We start from the raw sequence: 18573 nt of genomic DNA, 5'->3' as shown, positions 1-18573 counted from the left end.
GGTCTGAAGTGTCTGATAGCTGGGATGGTCGACGCTGAAGGGTAGGGCCGACCGGCAGGACCCACGGCACGTCCGTAACTTGATGTCAATGTCCACCTGGTAGGGTAAACAAGAGAGTGATGTGATCAATACAATGGACTAATGTCCATCTGCAGAGGGTCCAACTAATCACAAAGTACCACAGAGCCACAAAGTACCACAAAGCGTTCCAAAAACTGCCATAAACTGCCACAAAGTACCACAAAGCATGCCATAAACTGCCACAAAGTATGCCATAAACTACCACAAAGTACCACAAAGCATGCCATAAACTGCCAAAAAGCATGCCATAAACTGCCATAAACTGCCACAAAGTACCACAAAGCATGCCATAAACTACAACAAAGTACCACAAAGCATGCCATAAACTACCACAAAGTACCACAAAGCATGCCATAAACTGCCATAAACTGCCACAAACTGCCACAAAGTACCACAAAGCATGCCATAAACTACCACAAAGTACCACAAAGCATGCCATAAATTACCACAAAGTACCACAAAGCATGCCATAAACTGCCACAAAGTACCACAAAGCATGCCATAAACTGCCACAAAGCATGCCATAAACTGCCATAAAGTACCACAAAGCATGCCATAAACTACCACAAAGTACCACAAAGCATACCATAAACTGCCATAAACTACCACAAAGTACCACAAAGCATGCCATAAACTACCACAAAGTACCACAAAGCATACCATAAACTGCCATAAACTACCACAAAGTACCACAAAGCATGCCATAAACTGCCACAACCTGCCACAAAGTACCACAAGGCATGCCATAAACTACTACAAAGAATACCACAGACTACCACAAAGCATACCACAAACTACCACAAAGACCCACAAAGAACCACAAAGAACCACAAAGTACCACAAAGCGTACCACAAAGTTCAGGTTTAATGGACTTTCAACTGAATCGGTTTATAAGCTAAAATATTTGTTTGCAGGCCCACAACTTAATATTAATGTCCAACTGATGGAGTAAACAGGAAAATTATGTTGCAAAGTATTGATTCTTGCCGCACACCGAGTCTCTAGAAAAAGTTCCTTTATTTTACACGAGATAAATGTTTAGGAGCTTTTTATCTCATTCCTGGACTCTATTCATCTCTACTCGGTTCAGACTCTCTTTCTGTTTCACTCCTCACCTCTGTTCGGTACATGTCCTCCATCTGTTTCTGGGATTTCCCGTGCAGCTCCTTGAGTTGCCGTGACAACGTGTCCGATCGTTTCCGTAGCGACGTGAGGTTCCTGGCCAGACCCTCGGCCTGTTCCACGTACCTGAGCTCTGACACTGGAGAACACACACTGCATTATTTTATATACTTTCTTTCTTTCTTTCTCTTTCAATTCTCTTTCTTTCTTTCTTTCTTTCTTTCAATTCTCCCTTTCATCCTTTTTTTAATTTTTTCTTTCTTTCTTTCTTTCTTTCTTTTAATTCTCTTTCTTTCTTTCAATTGTCTTCCTTTCTTTTTTCTTTCAATTCTCCTGTCTTTTATTTCTTTCTTTTTCTATTTCTTTCAATTCTCCTGTCTTTCTTTATTTCTTTCTTTCTTTTTCTATTTCTTTCAATTATCTTTCTTTATTTCTTCCTTTTAATTCTCTTTCTTTCTTTCTTTATTTCTTTCTCTTTCAATTCTTTTTCTTTCTTTCTTTTAATTCTCTGTCTTTCAATTGTCTTCCTTTCTTTTTTCTTTCAATCTTTTTCAGTCTTTATTTCTTTCTTTCTTTTCTATTTCTTTCAATTCTTTCTGTATTTCTTTCAATTCTTTCTTTATTTCTTTCAATTCTCTTTCTTTTTCTTTCTTTCTTTCAATTCTCTTTCTTTTTTCTTTCAATTCTCCTGTCTTCCTTTCTTTCTTTTTTTATCTTTCTTACAATTATCTTTCTTTCTTTCTTTCAATTATCTTTCTCTGTTTCTGTCTTCCTTTTTTCTTTCATTCTGTCAATTCTCTTTCTTTCTGTCAATTCTCTTTCTTTCAATTCCCCTTCTTTCATTTATCTTTCTTTCTTTCTTTCTTTCTTTCATAAAACCCAACCAGTGTGTCTCTCACTGTATCTGTTGACTATGAATCGTCGGTTGGAGTTGTAGATGTGTGTGGTCGTTGTCATGGACGCCTCGGCTGTGTCCTCGAACGTCTTCGCTCTCTCGCACACCTTCCTCAGTCTGCTCTCCACCTCTCTCTCCATCTGCCATATCAAACCCTGCAGTCTGCAGCCGGAGGGGCATTTAGAGACCTGGGAGGGGAGAGGATAGAAACATTTACTCGTGTATGTGTGCGTGTGTGTACTAGTGATATATCAGTTCACCAATACTGGATGGATAGTTGTGTTGTGTTGTCCACCTCCGATATGATGGAGGCTCTTTCTTGGCCACAGCTACAGAAAAACCTCTGTAAAAGTCTGTAAAACCTGCAGTGAAATTTTATTTCTCTTGCACATTTTATTTTTTCATGTCATTCTTCAATAATGTTATTTGTAAATGTATTCTTCATTTAAAGGCCTAACGTTTCCCCTACCATTGACTAGGTGTTGGGTCACTCATACAGTGTGGGTCACTCGCGATCACACATACAGTTCGTTTTTTTGTGTTTACATATACTGAATAACATACAAGAATTCTTAAATTGGGTAACGCCCCTCGTTAAATTCCATCATATAAGTAAGTGTGTGTGTGTGTGTGTGTGTGTGTGCATGAGTGAGTGTGTTTTAGCCTACGGGTTGGCTGTAAATCTCTTTGTAAATTGGTTAAATTGCTTTTAGAAAAGTCTAATATTATTATTAGGCTTATTATGAGTGTGTGTGTGTGTGTGTGTCTCTCACCCAGTCGTCATCTAAACACATAGGGTAGTCTGATTTGGCAGAACACTGTCTCCTCCCGTCTCTGTCTGTGTGACTGAGGGAGTGTCGGCCATCTTGATTCTCCTGCATCAGCTTCAAACACACTGGAAACACAAAACATGGCAGGACTCAGTTCAATTCAGCTCTGTTAATTCAACTTGTAAATAGACTCTCTTGTAATCACTGTGTATTTATTGATGACTCATGGAAACATTTTTCAATATTCAGTTTTGACAGTTTAAAAAGCAACCAGTGAAATCTTTCCACATTTTAGAATAATAGTAAAGACATCAAAACTATGAAATAATACAACTGGAATTATGTAGCGACCAAAAAAGTGTTAAACAAAGGAGGCAAAGGCTTTGGAAAGAAATTCATACACAGGATCAACTTCACTATTTATATTTGTCTGAGAAACACATTTCAAGCATTTAAGCAGAAGCCTTTAGATCAGAATGGCTTTAAGAGAATGGAAAACATAGTACATTCAATAAATGTTTGACTGGTAGTGTAAGCTTTAGATTTAGACTTTGTGACACCAAAACAACCCATTGAAATCAATACCAAGAGTCAGATATGAATACATTACATCCCATTTTCCATCGTTGGCTGACAACTAATTTCCTCAAGAAAGATCATCCTCTCACAACTTTATCATCCTCCCTTTCCCACACCTTCATCCCCTACTCACTTTATTAATCAGTTGTCATCAAAACATGCCTTCTACCTTCTACTGTTGGTTGTTAGTGATCTAGAAATCAAATCTAATTCTACTGTTGCACTCACTGTACATTGCTCTGGCTGAAAGCATCAGCTAAATGCCTAAAATATAAATGCAAATTGTCACAAAAGAAGTTGATACTTGTATTTGATAGGAGGAACACAATTTATGTCAAAATTTAACAAATGTGCACATTTACTGGCAACATAATATAACACACCAGCGATGAAGTTTCAGTTAATATATATTCATTTCCTTATATATGTGAAGAATCAAATGTTATGCTATCTGTGCTTTGCTGTGTAAGCAAAACTATCTGCAGACTTACTGAATGTTGTTTCCAGGAGAAGACCATTTAAAGCTGTATGTGTTATAGGTATGGCGTATTAATCAAACGTATTCTGAATGTAAATTATTTCATTCTAAAATGCTATAATATCTGGTTTTGGGGAAAAAAAAACAATCCAACCTGTAATTCATCAGTAAATATTTCAAAAGCACAAATGATTCAAAGACGTAACTACTTTATAGGCAAAGGGTGCAAGATAATCCATCCATCTATGTGCCATTTCATGCCGTATTATTTTGTAAAAGGAGCGGCCATTTTTTTTTTTCAAACTGTGGATATGTTTTTTTGGAGCAACTCTAAATGTTAAGAAAAGTTTACACTTAATTTCAACAATGACCCTTACTTTTCTTTGAGTTTTTTTTTATTTATTTTTTTATTTTATGCTGAAATAAAACCAAAAAACACAGAAGTTGAAGTGAACATTTAATCTTTATTGACTGAGCAGCTGAATAATTGGTCTGTACAGAGGTCACTGTGGTTGTTTGCCTGGGTTGAGCAACAGGGAGAACATTCCGGAACATTCCCGGAACACTCCTACTCATTCTAAGAACACTGGTTAGGTAATTCTAGAACATCAGGTCAGGTCAATGTCGTTTACAGACAGTATTGACAAAAAAAAGAATCAACAACATGGCGACATAGTGACATTGTTTGACATGCTTTTGAAATCCCACAATGATTTACGAACAGATCAACAATCTCCAAGGTCTGTAAATTCTTTTTACCTTCTATCTGTTTTTTTACTGTTATCATGAGCCCCTCTCTTTTCCTCAGTCCTATTTCATCCTCTCAATGTGTTCCACCTGTTGCTAACTTTCCGCGTTTTCCGCCAGGGGTCACCCACACTAAAAAGTATGGACTGATGGTATTTGGATTGGTTATTTTATTATTTCCCCCTTTCTCCCATCTCCCTTCTCTATCTTTCCGTCATTCCACGTGTCCCGTCAAAAAGCGGCGGATCGAATGAACATCCTAACTGTCTTGAGGCTGTAATCGGCCGGTTTGTACGTCACCCACACGACTCCATTCTCGATCTCGTAAGGAGTGTTGCTGCCCGGGTCGTACTGGCCTTTGTAGTAAATCCCGTTCAGGTTGGCCGACTGGCAGTTGTTGTACCACCACCCGCCCCCGTACATCTCGGCGCAATTCTCCTCCCATTTATCGTTGTCTCTGTCGAAGCTGCTGAATTTCATCCCGTTGTGGGAGAGGAAAGACCCTAAACTGGACTCCCCCTTCACCAGAGCGTCCCCGGCTTCCCCCGTGTACCCGGAGACGTGCAGCGGGAACCCCTCGGCCTCGGAGCCCACCCCGATCGTGTATTCGGCGTTGGCCACGCCCCCTTCCCAGTCCTCGAGCTCCACCCTCAGCATGGTCTCGCCCTGACTAGTCAGCTGGTGGAGGTTCTGGTTGCCCAGCCACACCTCCCCCTTGCCCCGCGCGTCGACCGAGCCGAACCCGTCGCGGTATTCGGCCCAGGTCCGGTTGAAGCTCAGCGCCCCGCTCTCCCTCTGCTGGACTAACAGCCACCCGCCCATAAGCCCCTCCTGCTGGCAGTAAACCTCCACTACCTTGCTGGAGTCCGAGCCGCCGGGTTTGACCTTAAACAGGCCGTTTGTTTCCCCTTTCAGGTGTTTCTGCTGGATGTCGGCACAATCTGCGAACAGAGAGGGGCACACCGGGGGGCCGCGAGTTAGCTTGGACGGGCTTGTTGTTTGGCTTGGTGAGCTGACATGTACTGCAGTGGTAAGAGCGCTAACGGCAAAGTCACTTTCCCTGTAAAATTACTAAATAGTATGGCAGTGTTTGCTCCATTTCCCCCCTTTCTAATTTCAAATCTTTTTGACTGTGTGCCTTTGGGAAATCAGCTGGAATGTGTGGCACAAGAGAAAGACCTTTCCTATCCAGTTTTTTGAATATCATGTCAATATTTGATCAATTGTCTTCCTAATTACAAGATGCAATAGCTGATTAGATCTATAAAGCAAAAACAGCCCAAATATCCTCATTTTGTTTTCATAAATTCTTATTTGTATTGTATGTATTTAAACTAAGAGTATATTGTGTCAAATCTCTTTTTTTTAACACATTCAGTCTAAATAATTGTAAATTGTCGATCTAAACATGTCTGCAATCAATTACATCACACCCTGAATATGCTAAAAGTATTTTATTTCCAGCAACAAACAGTAATAACAATTACTCTGTTCACTTCTCATTTTGGTACATATGGCTAGCTAGCGAGCTAGCTGACGCTAGCAGGCTGTCTAGCTGAACGGCTGCTTATGGGCCTTGTAGATGTTTTTGTTTTGTTTATTCCAGGTCTGATGTTGTGGTACCTTTTCCCACATAATCGGCCTGACGCTCGGTGCGGACGCTCTTCACGCTCCGGGCGTGGAAATCGGGAACGTCGTCATCGGGGGTGTCCGTCAGGAACCCCCCGAGGTCCATCCCGTCGAAAACTCCAAACCCGGTCTTGGAATCGCCTAAGATGCTTCCCTTTGTACCGCCGCTGTGCACGGCCTTGGTGGACGAAGAGGAGGACAAAGAGGAGGACGAAGAGGACGAAGAGGAGGACGAAGGGAAGGACGAAGAGGAGGACGAAGAGGACGAAGGGAAGGAAGCGTGGCTTAGGGAGGGGAAGAAGGAGCCCAACCCTCCATGGGTGAGGTCCGTCATCCCCCGACACTCGGGGCCTCCCTCCATCACTTCCTCAGTCTTCTCCACCGGCCCGTCCTTAGTGTGGACGATGGTTGTCCGGACTGACTTAGTGCAGGTGGATCTGGTGGACGTGTGGGATGTGGCCGGCTGGCTTAAGCCAAAACCATTAAATAAATCGCCGTCCCCGCGTCCCCCGAGCACAGTGATGGACTTCGTGGGCCCGCCGTTACCACCGGGTGAGGACGGGGAGGAAGAGGAGGAGAAGGAGGAGGAGGAGGAGGATGAGGTGGACGCTGAGTAGGTACCTGGGACCTTGGAGATGGTTGCTGGGGATGAGACGCTGGAGCCTTCCTCCTCCAGGACCAACTGGACGTTATTCACCTGAGAGAGAAAGAGAAGAAGAACTTTAGTGTGTGTGTGTGCATTACCTGAGGTACGAGGTTTTGCTACTGCTGTGCTACAACTACTATCACTTCCACTACTACTACAGCTAATGACACTACTAGCACTACTACTACTAGTACTACACAATCCTCTGCTTCCTTACATCAGCGAACAATTCTTGTCTCTGCTGTCCTGTTCCGCTGTCGATCTCCAGCTTGGACTTGAACCTGTCGTCCACGACCACGTCCTTCAGCACCCTGCTCTTCATCACGTAGAGGGTTCCCGCAGTGTCGATGCTCTGGGCTGATTGGGCGTCCAGCTGCTCGACCTGGGAGATGGGAAGAGGGGGGAAAACGGAGATGAATGGATAGAGGGGTGGATGGATGGATGGATGGATGGACGGTGATAAAAGCATCTAATGTACCTTGCGCTGTTCCACCGAGAACTTCTCGCAGAAAACAAAATGGCAACAAATAATTCAAAAGGGAAGTGGGAGGGAAGACCAATCCACCTTGTCACTAGCTGGCTTACTCCCATATTAAACAGGTTATTGGAGCATGTAAGCATCTGACACCTTTCCCTTTTGGTTTTCACCGTCTGTGCACACTGGCACAGCATTGTGGGTACATTTTGTTGTTTTTTCATACTTGTATCTGTTATCTTTTTATCTGTTATCTGGTTTATTCATTGTAAAAAAAGAGACTCAATCACAGGGTATCGAAGCCACATGCGAAAAGCTTAACCTGATCTTAAGAGTGAATAAGTATGGCCAATAGTCACGGTTACTCACTCTTAGAGAGAGTGAAAGAGAACTTATTTCCCTTTGTAATCAGGGCTCTGGGCACTCAGGGCACTTTCAGTCATTTTCAGATTTATGCTCTTGTTTCCTGTGCCCCCCCCCCTCTGTAGGGCTTTGTTCTGTTTTTGTGACTGGCTCTGTGCCCCCCCCATGTCATCTTTTATATTTGTACGTGTACAGGCTGTGGAAACAAATTTCCTCTAAGAAGACAATAAAGAAAGAATCTATCTATCGATCTATTATTTTCAATTCACTGTATGCTACTTCATATTTTTAACCCTCACAAGATCACTAAGAATTAGGGAAGGGACGATCTGCTTATCTCACGATACGATTCAATACGCGATATGGGGTTCGCGATACGATATTTATGAGCCACAAATCTTCCTAGCTGTGGCACTCGCTTGCTAGAATGTAAACAGCAATTTAAAAAATGCCATGGCAAAGTGCAATGCTTGTCCTCACCTGTTTGTTCAGCCCCACGTAGCTGTCCTGGTCCACAGAGTATTCAGCGTAGCCCTTGCAGGATCCCTTGCAGGAACGCAGCTTGATGTCAATATCCACCTGACAAAAAGCGCAGAAAGGAGGCAGAGGGATAGAGATAAGCTCCCTGGTTTACTAAGGAGTGATTAGCCTGCACCAATGTTGAACACCCAGGAAAATTTTGCACCAAAACGAACTCTGAGACAACGTTTGTAGTCGTCCAGAGCTGCTGCCTGCATCATTTTGTGATCAATTGGGACGGAAATATCTTTCTGATATCAGTCCAAAACAGTTTCGGAAGCTGGTATAATATGAAATTTTAACTGGTTATGGTATCACACTGTGAATATTTTGTGCTTGTTTGGTTTGACATTGAACTTCAATCAATCTACTTTCAGATCAACCGATACAGGAAGTTCCAAAACCTGGAGATCTTTTGCCATAAGATGCCCATCATGATGTTGATGCCATGTCAGATTTTGTATATTTGCCTGTCTGCTTAGAATCAGTAGAATTAGTAACTTTGAAACAGGCATTAGGAAGACTGGTGGTACTCCTGGAAAATTAGCTGTACCCTGAGTCTCTATATATGTGTTTTAAAAGTGCATCCTGTGCTTTTTGTCCACGACGTGCCTCCGTACCTCCAGTCTCTGCATCTCGATGACCTGGTCTTTAACCCCCTGCTTCATTTCTGCCAGGATCCTCAGCTGTCTGTCGATCTTAATCTTCATGTCTATGATGCGCTGACGCAGAGTCTGGGCCAAGTCATAGTAGCTGTTGTCGTTATCTGGAGAGAGGACGAAGGGATGAATAGATGGAGGAATGGATGGATGGATGGATAGAAACCCAGCAAACATATTGACAGTGAACACTTTTTGATACAATGGCTTGCACCATCGTTGAAATGTTGAAAGTTTCGTGAAATTGGGGCCTAAATATCTTTCTAAATTCAGTTTAAAAGAAGTGAATATATCCTTCTTCTTCTGGTTGGGTGGTGCCAATTTCCAGCTAGTCCATGAAAACATGGCAATGGTGGCAAAACATACTGAAAAAATTATGAAAATACTTAACTTCAATTATACCTCATTTTTATAGGCCAAGATCAACGTGTTTCAGCAAATAAGACTTCATCAGAGCATTATATCAGTTCAAAACAGTTTCAAAATCCGTTTTAATATGAATTTTTACTTTTGCTATAATATATTATAAAATCTTGGTCTTGTTTGTCCGTAAAATGCTTGCTAGGGTTAGGGTTAGCAGGGGAAAAGATTGATGGGAGGATAGACAGATACACACACACACACACACACACACACACACACACAGACCCCTATGCTATTTGGTGGACAACAAATGTCTGCATTTCTGAGCCACAAATCTTTCTAGTGATGCCATTGGCAAAAAAAAAAACTCTGCAAATAATATAATTTGGATGGAGAGCTTGTGAAACTGTGATGGTCAAGTGTCTCACTTGTGATTACTACAGCAGAATAACATGTTTTTGTTTCATGATATATTGATTTTGGGTATATCGTCCCATCCCTAGAATCCAACCCCTAACCCTGGCGTTAGTGCCTTGCTCAACCCTTGAGATACACAGGGTCACACACACACACACACACAAACACACACACTCACTCGCATCGGTGGTGAGTTTGTCCCTCAGGTAGTCGTAGGTCTGCTTGGAGGCCTGGTCGGCGGAGCGGTGCTTGGCCTGGTTCCTGGACAGGCCGTCCCGGATGTCTTTGATCTTCTTCAGCACCGTGTGGTCGTATTTATCCATCAGGCCCTGGATCCTGCAGCCCGACGGGCATTTAAGACCCTGATGGAGGAGAGGAGAGGCGGAAGGAGGGAGGGAGAGAGATGTCGAGGGAGGAGGGGAGGGAAGGAGGGAGAGAGAGAGATACTTTAGCCTCGGGACTTAATGTCCATGCTCCATAATGCCCACAACGTATTAGTAAAATTTTGAATGAAGAATCAAGTTCATGAAGTATTGTTCCATTATGTTATTGCTACTTTTACTAAAGGATTTGAGTATTTGTGTTACTCACTCAGCTGTCAATATGTTTTGGCACAAACACCACCAAGACAAATTCCTGCACTTTTACTTTTATAAAAAAATATTTTATTAATTAAAAAAATCTCACTGCATGAGATAGAAAACTGCCTTTTCTGGCTCCCTAGTGAAAGCTCGGTACATAAAAGCACAATAATTAGACATAAAACAACTACAAATATTATTATTGGATACATATAGTATACTACTACTATGACTAGTATTACTGCTGTTACTACTACGGCTGCTACTATTACTAATATTTTTGAGTATGCAAATGCTGCATACAATAAAATAGTATAGTATGTATAGTACAGTGTACAAATGTAATATTAGAAATATTTAAAACTATTGTGCTAGAATCATCATCAATTGTCTTGCCCTTTTATCTGTCTGATTATGCTTGACCCTATTATAATTGTAGTTATTTATGTATTTTTATTTATTTATTTTACTGTTTTATTTTGTGTAGCTTTTATTATTTTATATGTGTATTGTTTTTATTGTTTTACTGTTTATGTAAAGCACTTATGTAAACTCTGCTTTTTGAAAAGTGCTACACAAATAAAGTTTACTATTATTACTATTAAAATACCAATTACCAACTCACAATTCCATTTGAACCAGGTGAGAGAGAGAGAGAGAGAGAGAGAGAAAGAGGTGAAGAGGAGGAAGAGAAGGAGTGAGAGTAGAGCAGGAGGTAAAAACCATAGAGACACACCCAGTCGTCATCCGAGCAGAAAGGCCATTCCTTCTGTGTGGCGCATTTATCCGCCTTGAAGCCGTGTTCGATGGGACGAGCTCCTCTGGGGTCTACCAACACCTGGGCCTGGAGAGAGAGAGAGAGAGAGAGAGGGAGAGAGAGAGAGAGAGGGAGAGAGAGAGTTAGAATTCACTTCTCTTAATTACCCATAATTACTTGAGGCTCTTATCCTTTATGGTTTTTTTTTATCCTGACCTGAGTGATTCTGTCAAAATGGTTAGGCATTGCAAAACCACCTTTAGCCACAATAAAGTTAGAAGAAAAGAATAGAGTGAATGAAAAAATCATCTACATTTCGGATATGAGTTTTCCTTTCAGTGATTCTCACTGCGTCCGCACATTAAAAAATAAATAAAATACCTTGCTCCTTTTACTGTAATTTGGATTTTTTTTTAAAAATGGTAGATGTTATGTCAAATTTAATTGTCAAATCTAATCCATTTAAGTTATGTTTTAAGTCCAAATTAAGTTTAATTCCAATGGATTCATTTCTAAATATTATATACCCATTTGGAAAAAAAAAAATAGTTTATTGTTCAATATCTTTGAAAATTTTGAGGATCCGGTCATCATTTTGTTATGATTTTGTCAAAGTTAAGTCATACATTGCCCTCCCAAAAGTGCCATAATTTGTTTGTGTACCATCATATTGTAAGGTGTTACTGTTCCCAAAATGTGGATATTTTATTCTCATTTAATCTGCATTGTCCCTTACCAGAGTCGAAGCCACAAACAGCAAGCCGAGAAAGACGAGTGTATTCTGTCGCTCCATCTTTGTTTCTCTCTTCCTCTCTCTCTCTCTGTGAATGTCTGTTGGTGAATGTTTGTCTCCTGTCTGTGTCCGTTAATATAAAGCCTCCTGGTTGAGTCAGCTTTCGGTCTCCTCCTCTCCTCCCTCTCTGAGTAATCAGTGTTGAGCAACTTCTGTCTCTGTTAGCTTTTAGCTGACTAAGCCAAATTGCTAATATTGATCGATGGACAGGCTGTTTTCGGGCTGAGTGTCCTAAAGCTCTGACAACTTACACACAAAGAGACACACAAACACTGTCAGTTCATACAGGGTTTATTGACCTAAAATCATTGTGTTCTCAAAGCAAATGATGACAAAAAACATTGATAACAACAATAAACAATCTAACAACTCAGGCACTGACTTAAAAAAACAAATAATTTGGTGTTCTGGGTTTGAATCCCCACTCTCTCTCTCCTCAATCTTTCCTGTCTCTCTTCACTAGAGAAGGCAAAAATGGCAAAAAAAAATAAATAAATAAATAAAAAAAATTCTTAAAAAACAACACAAAACAAAAAACATGTAATCAATCCAGTGATTAAAATGTAGAAAAACCAACACATCTCAGGGCAATTTTTGGAGTCAATCTTGCTTGGGCAACATTGGCAGCAGCAGGGAACCGGCAACAACATGAATTTTTTTACACACATTTTACACACTTGCATTATCATCATGAAGGCGTTTCAACAGCATACAATTATTTCCCCCTAGCTTGACTCGAACCTGAACCGTAACTTATTTCTTTTGTGTTAAACTTAATTCTCTAACCCAAAGCCCAAAAATAAAGCTTTTCCCTTGTGAAGCCTGGCCAAAACATCCCCAACAAGTCATTTCCAGGCAATCATGCTATCCTCCTCAGGAGTTTTTGGACCTTGTACGTAGCTTTGCCTTGTACACACACACACACTCACACAGGCAAACATGTCCAAATTCTGGTCCAACCATGTTTGCGCGGGTCAGGGTTCGATTAGGCGAGCTGGCTTTTCCCGACAGTGACGGACATCTGAAGTTTGGACCGGGTAGCGCCACCTACAGTTAAAACAGTACAGTTTATCATTTTCCACATTTTAGAATAACAGTAAAGAACTATGAAATAACACAAATGGAATTATGCAGCGACCAAAAAAAAGTGTTAAACAAATCAAAACTATCTTATATTTTAGATTCTTTGCCTTGATGGAAAGGCAAAAGGCTTTGGAAAGAAATCAACTTCACTGTTTATATTTGTCTCATTTCAAGCATTTAAGCAGAAGCCTTTAGATCAAAATGGCTTTAAGAGAATGAAAAACATAGAAGATTCAGTCAGGTGGGTGCAGACTATTGACTGGTAGTGAACCTACTGTTGTTCTTGTTCTGTTGTTTGTTTTGACAGTTTAATGAAGACCCTACTCTCAATGTTTGATATGAAATCCATATTGTACTGTACTTACTTATTTTAGAAGTATTTGCTTTAGAAATGTACTACAATTATGTTTTATTTGTACTTAAGCGATGGCGGCAGAGGCACAGGGTTATGGTGCAATTTTATTTATTTAACAAGCCAATATTTCCTTACCCGGGAACATTTTGACTGGATCCTTTCCACTGTTGCACAAAAATACCTTGTGTGCCTGTGTGCCCTCCCCCCACCCAGCTGAACCTGGACAGTCAACATGACAGAAACCTGAAGGTGGGGCCGGGGCGATAATTCAATATTATCAGTTATCATCTTTCAGTGGAATTAGATCGTCATAATGTGGTGATTTTGGGATACTGTGACATACAATTCTGCTGTCTAAACTGATAACAAGCAAATTATTTTAAAAACTCTGACAAAATGAGGTAAAATGAGGTAGGAATATTATTTGAAAATGTCAGTGTTGACATCACACCAAACATTACCATTCGGTTCAGTGGGATGAACATTAATTTGATTACTTAACATGTGATTTTGCATACGCGAGTCATAATGTGATATATATTGATATGGGAAAAAATCCTTATGATTATGGTGATACTGATTTGAACCATATCACCCAGCTCTACCTGGAGGTACAGCAGCTGAACCCCCATTATATTTGGGCATGTATAGACATGGCTATACATTCTTTTTGACCGGTTCTGTTCTCATTATGAATTAATCAAAATGTATTCTATATGAACCAACAAAAACTGTGTTATTTGTTGCTACATTATATTGTTGCATTTTGTAATTTATTTCATTTTGTTCTCTAACTACGTTAGGCTACAGTACTGTGCAAAAATCTCAGGCACCCTAGACTTTTTTATATAAATTTTGTCTTTATAGTACATTTTTGGCTATTTAGAATCTTATCATTTCAATATTTTTGAAAGAAATCTTTGCTTTATGGATTTTTTTTCTTTTGCACAGTACGTTATGTACCCAATAAGTGTCGGACAAGATGAATTATATTAAGGATGGCCAAATTATTACTTTGAAAAACATTCAAAATAAAACTCTTTGACTGAGTTTCAAGTGTATTTTGATAACAAATATAGATTCATCATGCATGTTGTCCAATAGTTCATAATTTGTCCTTTATTCACAACATAAGAAATGAAATACCAAAAAATAAATGTGAGGTGAAGCTGCCACCTGGTTCCTGACTGTTTGGCATCTATAATGACAAAAGCAAGGCATTATGGGCATTCTGACTGACTCTCATCCCGGGACGTTACTTTCACAATACTGTCATAAAACTCATATCAGGTAAAACATGGAGACGATATCAGAGTACAAAAAAATTGTATTGTCCAATGCTATCCGACGGTCTGGTCAGAGGGGTTTTTCAGAAAGCAGGATTGGCAAATTATCCAGATCTATTAGCTCAGAATTCATGGAAATCCAGGATATTCTGGTCCAAAAACGAGATCAGACTAAGTCTAGATGAGTTACTATGGCAACTTCTGTTCTCAAGCTAACCTGCTCTGTGGCAGGTTTACTTGAGGCTTCCTTGAGTTAAACCCGACTGAGCCTGCAGCGTTTAAGCATCACACAATTCAGCCTCACATTTTCCCCCTCCTGTGAGGAAACAGAATGAGAATTGAATCGGAATGACAGGAAACAGAATTGAATTCCATGAAATTCCATGACATTCGAGCGTTTGTCTCGACTCGCTAAACATTATGAATCAAATAAAAGACAGTTCGACAAATCAAATGCATTCAATCATAATGTATGGATTATGATTACATGTTCTGCATCAAATATCACCTGAAAGGTTCCTTTAACATGTTATGATATTCAGTATTGGTAATATGTAATCTCAGATCTGTGGTGAGAAAAAAAACAAAAAAAACATGGAATTCCACAGAATTTCATTGAATTAAATCCACTTTTCCTGAAATTCCAATTCAGTTTCCAACTCCCGTTTCCTGTCGGCTTTTTCCAAATTCCGATTCCTCCGTTGAATCACAACCGACGAGTTCATTCAACCGACGGAGTTTTTTCTCTCGTGCGTCAGCCGGTGGCTCGCCAGGTGCTGCAGCAGCCTGAAGCGCTTCTCGCAGCGCTCGCAGGCGAAGGGCTTGACCCCCGTGTGGATGCGCCCGTGCTTGGCCAGGTTGCTCTTGTCGTTGAACCGCCTCCCGCACTCCCCGCAGCCGTAGGGCTTCTCCCCCGAGTGGACCAACCGGTGCTTCCTCAGGTTGACCCCGTGGGCGAAGCACTTGCCGCACTCGTCGCACCGGTGCGGCCTCTCCGCCGTCCGGCCGCACCGGTGCCCGTCCGGCTCCGAGGGCGCGCCGACCCGCTTCCCGCACAGGTTGCAGTTCGGCGTCGTCGTCGTCGTCGTCGCCCCCTTGTGGGTGGACTGGTGTACTTTCAGGGAAGACGACTGGGCGAAACCCTTCCCGCACTTGCCGCACCGGTACGGCTTCTCCCCGGTGTGCATGCGCTCGTGCACCGTCATGTGCTGCAGGAGGCGGAAGGTCTTGCCGCAGTGGGAGCACCGGTGCGGCCTCTCCCCGGAGTGGATCGTCTGGTGCTTCTTCAGGTTGCATCTGTCGCTGAAGCTCTTGGCGCACCAGGTGCACTTGAAGGGCTTCTCCCCGGTGTGGCTGTGCAGGTGCGTCGCCAGCGTCTTCCGGTGGCTGAACCGCTTGGGGCACCGCTCGCACCCGTACGGCCTCTCCCCCGTGTGGACCCTCTGGTGCTGCCGCAGCTTCCCCGGCTGCTTGAAGCTCTTCCCGCACCGCGCGCAGCCGTAGGGCCTCTCCTGCGAGTGGCTGAGCTGGTGGGTCCGGAGGTCGCCCTTCCTCGCGCAGCTCTTGCCGCACTGGTCGCACTGGAACGGCTTCTCCCCCGTGTGGACGAGCCGGTGCTCCCGTACGCTGCTCTCCCGCGTGAACCGCTTCCCGCACTCGTCGCAGCCGTAGGGCTTCTCCGAGGTGTGCGTGCGGAGGTGCTGCCGGAGGTGGTACGCCGCGTAGAACGTCTTCTCGCACCGGTCGCAAGCGTACCGCCTCTCCCGCGGGACGCCCCGGGACGCTCCCCCTCGCTTTCGGGCGTTCCCCGCGTGAGAGCGCGCGTGCTGCTTCAGACCGTTCTCCGTCCGAAACGCCTTGCCGCATTTGTCGCACGAGTGGCGCCTCTCGGGTTCGTCGGGGTCGCGGCGGTCGGGTTCGGGCGCGGCGTGGCGGCGCCGGTGTCGGATGAGGTTGCTCCTCTTGGGGAAGGCTTTGCCGCACTGCTCGCAGCGGTGAGGTTTGGATCCGGACGCGCCCCCCTCCCGCTCGCTCTTCTTCTTCTTCTCCTCTGTTGCGTTTTCCGTGGGTGGAAGGCGGACGGAAAGGGCATTGGAGACAAAAAAAAGAGAAAGATAAGGTAAACAGAGTAAGAAAGGGAGACGTGGACAGTTAAAAAATTCACTTTTTTTTTTTTATTCATGACCATTTGTGATGCATGTTTGTGCTTTGGCTGGGCAGATGAGGTTAGGAGAGAGAAAAAGGGAAAGAGAGATAGAGGAGAGGAAGGAAAGCAAAAGAAAGGAGAGAGAAAGAAGACAGGGACAGAGGAAAAAAAGAGTAATTTTTACGACACATCATGTTTTTTTGTAGGTTATAGATAGTCATATATATATTAGTATATAATATATATTTAGTGCATACAACCCTACCTATATTAGGTGGGAGGATCTGTACAACAGAAAAAGCAGTCAACAATGTGTGTGTGTATGTGTGTGTGTGCTTACCTACCTATCCAACAGTGGACCTTGGCGTTGTTACACACTCACCAACAGGGGACATTTTAGACCCCTGTTGGTCATGCTTTAAATCACGCTAAAATCAGGTCTAAAACCCTCTGGTGATTTTTTTTTTTTTAACTTTAGCCAAGAGGGGACCAGCAGGTGTGTGAGTGTTTAAGTCCATACTCGCTGGCTGGAGCAGGGATCGTAACAATGGAACTGAGAGTTTGCATAAAGAATGGTATGGAACGATGCTTAACCTGTTTAGTTTTCTATTTTTTTACATTTCTCCAGTGTTTTGTATTCGGCTGAACTCTGCATTGGATGGCAATATTCATAACACAGGTTCCTACAACTACAAATAGAAAACAGTACAAAAAAATTCATAAGTTTCAAGTTTATTGTCATACACTAGAACAGAATAGAATAGATTTATTTTGAACATGTTGGTCCTACCCCTTTTCTAAACGTAATCAATGAACTTAATGTTTATAGTCCAGCTATACACCCCAGTGTCCATCATACACAACTTAAATAATTACTTCTATGTTCATCTTCTTTATACATAATCAACTTGTAGGTGCCCATCCAGAGAGAAAACAAAGGGGAAAGAAAAACAATAACAATCATCAGTGAGCATCACATTCTTGAGACAAACAAGGCCCCTTCCTCCTCCCTGTACCTTGCAAAAAATGTTTTTTTTGTACATCTTCTTAAACTGTTTTTAATATTATTATTATTAATATAATTAATATTTTAATATATTATTATATTAATAAATATTTTTACTCTGCTTGAGTTATACATCAAGACTATTCCACAAAGTCACCCCACAAATTGAAATACACATACTCTTAAGATTGGTACGAACACAACGTTTTTTCAAATTCAATTTTCCTCTTAAGTTAACACTGATAACAATGCAACATCTTTACCAGTAATGAAATTCTTAGACTCAGAGCCAACTCAACTTTACATAATAAGTGAAATAAGTCAAATATATAAGTAACCAAAAAAGGCATAAAGTAAGTGAATAAATGGATGAATTAAAATGACCACCATCAATTCTTGTCAACAAATGTCAAGGTGTTCCATGTAGACGATATTCTTTAGAGTCAATGGAACAATGCACCCTTTTGACTTGATGGCAATGATGATTTTTTTAATGTCCCCAATTGCCTTTCTTGAGCCATTAGCCCTTTCTTCAGAATGTCCATCCTCTGAGTTTCCTGAAACCACATGGGTGGCAATAAAATGTTTACACTTAATTAAAGTGATTGAATAATTGAAAGCCACACTGGATTTAGTGGACAGATTTTTCTTTACCATTAATATACTACAAGCAGTGGAAAATCAGATCTTCTTGACTTATGGTAGCAGGCCACTCAGATTGGACATCCTCTGCATCTGAGTCGCTGAACTCCTCTTCAGCTGCAACAAAATGTTGAAAAAAAAAAAGAATACTTATGAAATAAAAGTAATTTTTTGACTAAG

General features: G+C 41.7%; 2 protein-coding genes across 2 annotated transcripts; both read right to left on the bottom strand.

Annotated features, from left to right (window-relative positions):
• Positions 1-4904: 4904 nt before the first annotated feature.
• Positions 4905-13945, bottom strand: LOC139638023 (fibrinogen alpha chain-like). Its single transcript, XM_071512042.1, has 8 exons — positions 13919-13945; positions 11062-11169; positions 9923-10106; positions 8926-9071; positions 8267-8365; positions 7166-7330; positions 6297-6999; positions 4905-5614 (listed from the first exon to the last, which is right to left on the bottom strand). The coding sequence occupies exons 1-8, from the start codon at positions 13943-13945 to the stop codon at positions 4905-4907; spliced, it is 2142 nt and encodes a 713-aa protein (XP_071368143.1).
• A 614-nt stretch (positions 13946-14559) lies between these two features.
• On the bottom strand, positions 14560-17140 carry LOC139638022 (zinc finger protein 85-like). The gene is made up of 2 exons (XM_071512041.1): positions 17128-17140; positions 14560-16649 (listed from the first exon to the last, which is right to left on the bottom strand). The coding sequence occupies exons 1-2, from the start codon at positions 17138-17140 to the stop codon at positions 15325-15327; spliced, it is 1338 nt and encodes a 445-aa protein (XP_071368142.1). The 3' UTR covers positions 14560-15324.
• Between the last annotated feature and the right edge of the window lie 1433 nt (positions 17141-18573).

The sequence above is a fragment of the Centroberyx affinis genome, unplaced genomic scaffold (genome assembly GCF_046629955.1).
Source record: "Centroberyx affinis isolate AG114_WGS23_722 - 3 ecotype Tasmania unplaced genomic scaffold, CSIRO-AGI_Caff_v1 ptg006034l_1, whole genome shotgun sequence".
NCBI lineage: Eukaryota > Metazoa > Chordata > Actinopteri > Beryciformes > Berycidae > Centroberyx > Centroberyx affinis.
This window is presented reverse-complemented; position numbering and strand designations above follow the sequence as displayed.